The 4,635-nt window shown below is 48.4% G+C and overlaps 1 protein-coding gene across 1 annotated transcript; it reads left to right on the forward strand.

Annotated features, from left to right (window-relative positions):
* Positions 1–1,362: 1,362 nt before the first annotated feature.
* LOC149120462 (nuclear receptor subfamily 2 group F member 6-like) lies at positions 1,363–1,758 on the forward strand. The gene has a single exon (XM_089320797.1). It carries the CDS (start codon positions 1,363–1,365, stop codon positions 1,756–1,758), a length of 396 nt encoding a protein of 131 aa, XP_089176923.1.
* Positions 1,759–4,635: the final 2,877 nt, after the last annotated feature.

Consider the following 4,635-nt stretch of genomic DNA (forward strand, 5'->3'; position numbering starts at 1 on the left):
CCCCAGAAGCCCCAGCCTGGCCCAGGGCAGACACAGTCCAAGCAGCGCGGCCCTAAACTCCAATGCCCTGCAGTTTCTCCAGGCTCCACACGGGGAGGGGGGGCGGTGGTCTCGGGGTAGGGGTAGAGGTACTTCCAGCCTCAGGACAAATGCGCACCCCATACCTGCTTTCTGTCTGCCGGTTCCTCCCAGGGTCTGACTCCAGTCTCTCACGCTTTTGAAGTCCTCCCCCCTCACTGGGTCTGTGAGGGAAGGTGATAAAGTCGGCTCAGAGCCCCTTGGAAAAGCCACTCCCTTCAGCTTGGGGGGGTTCACCTGTGCCCCTCTTCTCACGTGGCTGATCTGAAATCCCGCTGGCCTGGCCCTCAGGTGGGCGCACCTACAGCCACGTGCTGCACCCCCCACCCCACGCACGGCTTCCCACCATCACGGCTCACAACCCCTTACTTTGCTTTGGAACCCAATGACTTCTCCAGGGACTCTCTTTGTCTTGTGCACTGTTGTGCCCCAGGGTCCCTGCATACAGTTGGCCCTCAGTAAATAGCCCATGGCTTCAGTTGCCACCAGGGTAGCCCTTCCTCCATGGCCAATGCTGCTCTAAAGCAGATTTGTTAATTCGGGGGTTGGTGTTAAAGAGGGAGTTGTGGGTGGGATTTGAAGCCCACGCCCCAGCCTGGGCTGGAGGAGGAAGAGTGGGGGGTGGGGGCTTGAAGAAGGGGGGGTGAGCAGGTGCAAAGGCCCTGGGGGTAGGATGGGGGGAGGAGTGGTGCAGGCGGGGCTTATAACCAGGGCAGCACTTTTGGGCCCCATTTGGCCACTCCTACTGGACAGCTGACTCCCACCCCCGCAGGACTCAGTCCCACCTCCAGCCCGAGTCCTCTCCAGGGCTGGTAATGTGCCCTGCGTGAGGCCGGCCCAAGGCTGGAGCTCATGGATTCCATCAGGCCAGGTGGGCGGGCTCATTAAGGCTCCTTAATTTGCCCTGCCTGGCAGCCAGCCCTCCCTGCCTCGGTTTCCCTCCTCCCACCTCACCTGCTTGCTGCGGGCGAGGCCCCAGCTCCCAGTCCCACCTGGGGAAGACCCCAGGCCCCCTCCCTACCCGGGATCTCCCGGAGCTGGGGTGGGGGGGACTCTGAGAGAGCCTAGCTCTGGCTGTCTTCTCCCTGCCCTTCTCTCTCTCTCTCCCTCCTGCCGCCCCGCAGCGCTGCAGCGCGGCTGCATCCCGCAATCGCTGCCTGGCAGCGCTGGCCGCCTCCTCCAGTAGCCCTCCAGGCTGGGTGCTGGCGCGGCGGCGGACAGAGGCTTGTTCCCGGTGCAGCTGTGGGCGTGGCAGGTGCGGGCGGCGGTGGCGCTGCGCTGGGCATGCACCAGGTGAGAACGCTGGCGGCGCGGCTGCTCTTAGCGCTGCCCCTGCCTGCACAGGGCGCCACTGCCGGCCAAGCGCGCGTGGCCTTCCTGGACCAGGAGCAGTTGGAGGAGCTGGGCCGCCTGCAGGGCGACTCGGTGGAGTCCAGTGCCTCAAAGTCATGGCCCTCTCGGCCTCTGCGCGCGCTGAGAGGTTGCAGGAGCAGGCGTAGGTGGCTCTCATGGAGTATTGCACGCCCAGTACCTGTCCCAGCCCCAGTGCGCCTGGCCCTGCGCGCGCTCCAGGCGCCCCTCATTGTGCAGCTGCACTTGCTGCGCCTGTTGGGCAAGACGCCCACCGGGACGCTCACCCGGGACTCGCTGCTGGCGGGCAGCCCCTTCAACTGGCCCTAGGGCTCCGGCCGGTGAGAAGACACTCTGCTCTGATTTCGGTATCACAGATTGCACAACACCTGGAAATAGTTTCTTTAAATGTGATGATCGGTCACAACGCAGAGAGGTTAAATGAAAAGGTGTCTAATCATGACCACATTCTTTCTTAGTAACTTCAGGCAGATTTAGCATCTCTACAATATATTAAATAATGGCCAGATATTTCCCAGGAACACCATGTTTTTCTGATGGATTTCAAAATTTCATGGGCAATAGAAGTAGAAGATAAGTTTATGTTGGTGCATAACATTTGAAATACGTATTTCTCATAATACATGTTTTCCATGAACTTTTTAAATAACCCATGTATATATAAATTTCAACATGTTTTGAACCAAAATAAATTTAACTTTTAATTCCATTTCCACAATCATTTTAAGGTATGCTTATGTGAGTCAAACAGATGGCTTCGTACACATAACACAAGGCTTGAGGAAATATATCTGTATAAACATGTTTTTGGGGCTGGTGCTGTGGTGCAGCAGGTTAACGCCCTGGCCTGAAACGCTGGCATCCCATATGGCCAGCAGTTCAAGACCTGGGTGCTCCACTTCCGACCCAGCTCTCTGCTATGGCCTGGGAAAGCAGTGGAAGATGGTCCAACTGCTGCACCCGTGTGGGAGACCCAGGGGAAGCTCCTGGCTCCTGGCTTGGGATCAGCGCAGCTCTGGCCATTGCGGCCAATTGGGGGAGTGAACCAGTGGGTGGAAGACCTCTCTCTCTCGCTGTCTTTCTTTCTGCCTCTGCTCTCTCTGTGTAACTTTTTCAAATAAATAAATCAATATTTAAAAAATAAATAAGCATGTTTTTGAAAAATAGTGGATATATATATATAATACATCCTGCTTTGCAAGTTTTTTTTTGCTTAATAATGTAAATATATTTTATAGCTAAACTATGTTTCTTCATATGGATTTATCATATACTATTTAATGAATACTGTACTGTTAGATATTTACTTTTCTATCCTCAAGTTTCCCTAAGAAAAAGTTTCCATAGACACTTCTGAAACCTATTTTTCCAAAGAAAGATTTTTTTAGGAAGTGCTTATTTGGGACAAGAGTATATAATAACATAATCTGTATTGCTAAGACTTTTGGTACACATCACCAATTTCTTTTGCAAATTCACCTTCTATTCAATGGCCATTGCCTCATATATGTCAAAATGTCAACAGTTGCAATAATTGTTTTGAATCTGATGAAAAACACATACTTTAATTTGTATTTATTCAATTTTTAAATAAATTAAACATCTTACTGTTTGCTGATAATTATATATATATTATACATAGTTATTATATTATATATATTATAGTTAAGATACATAATATATAGTCTAATGTGATATATTCTAATATATAATTATGTTATTATAAATTATATAATTATTATATATGTTATGTAACTATATAACTGTTATATATTATATAACTATATAATATATAATATAATAATATATGTATATATATGTGTATATATATACACACACACACACATAGATTTATTTTTTGACAGGCAGAGTTAGACAGTGAGAGAGAGAGACAGAGAGAAAGGTCTTTCTTCCATTGGTTCAACCCCCAAATGGCCCCTTGGCTGGCAAGCTGAGCCAATTCGAAGTCAGGAGCCTGGTGCTTCCTCCTGGTCTCCCATGCACGTGCAGGGCCCAAGCACTTGGGCCACCCTCCACTGCCTTCCTGGGCCATAGCAGAGAGCTAGACTGGAAGAGGAGCAACCGGGACAGATTTTTCATTCATTTCTGGAAATAATTTTTAAGATTTATTTATATATTTGAAAGGCAGAGTTACAGAGAGGCAGAGGCAGAGAGAGAAAAAGGTCTTCCATCTACTGGTTCACTCTCCAGAGGGCTGCAACAGCAAGAGCTGCCCTTATCTGAATTCAGGAGCTTCTTCTAGGTCTCTCACATGGGTGCAGGGGCCCAAGGACTTGGGCCATCTTCTACTGCTTTCCCAGGCCATAGCAAAAAGCTAGATATGAAGGGGAGTACCTGGGACTTGAACTGGGGCCCATATGGGATGCCAGCACTACAGGTGGTGGCTTTACCAACTATGCCATAGCATCAGCCCCAGGATATACTTTTTAATTTTAACAAAATTAATAAACTATGAGTAAAAGTAATTGAGGAAACACAGGGAAAAGTAACACACTAGTGTCCATTTTCATGTATTAAAACAAGTGTTTACAGAGAAAAGAGCTTTGTCAAGATCAGAAAAAAATATTGTAAAACTCTTAGGGGTAAGGCCGGCGCTGCAGCCCACTAGGCTAATCCTCCGCCTGCAGCACCAGTACCCAGAGTTCTAGCCCTGGTTGGGGCACCGGATTCTGTCCTGGTTGCTCCTCTTCCAGTCCAGCTTTCTGCTGTAGCCCAGGAAGGCAGGGGAGGATGGCCCAAGTCCCTGGGTCCTGCACCCATATGGGAGACCAAGAGGAAGCACCTGGCTCATGGCTTTGGAACAGTGTATCTCTGGCCATAGTGGCCATTTGGGGGGTCAACCAATGGAAGGAAGACCTTTCTCTCTGTCTCTCTCACCATCTAACTCTGCATGTCAAAAAAAAAAAAAAAACTCTTGGGATAAAAACTTGACTAGAGATAAAAATCCACTATACTTTGAAAATCAAATTCCCAAACACAAACACAAATATAAATTCCTAAAATCCAATATAAGAAGTATAAAATAGGAAAACTCCAAATTAAAACAAGGAAGTTGAATCCCAGTTTGAAGGCCACCAGCCAATAAAACAGAGAAACACAACTTCAGTTATAGAAACACAAAATATTTCAAACATTTAAGAAATTAAAAAAACCTATATTTCTCAG

The sequence above is a fragment of the Oryctolagus cuniculus genome, chromosome 19 (genome assembly GCF_051225735.1).
Source record: "Oryctolagus cuniculus isolate XC-2025 breed Fujian yellow rabbit chromosome 19, ASM5122573v1, whole genome shotgun sequence".
NCBI lineage: Eukaryota > Metazoa > Chordata > Mammalia > Lagomorpha > Leporidae > Oryctolagus > Oryctolagus cuniculus.

Coding starts and splice junctions, on each gene's coding strand:
- LOC149120462 (XM_089320797.1), top strand. CDS start 1,363: ATGCACCAGGTGAGAACGCTGGCGGCGCGGCTGCTCTTAGCGCTGCCC.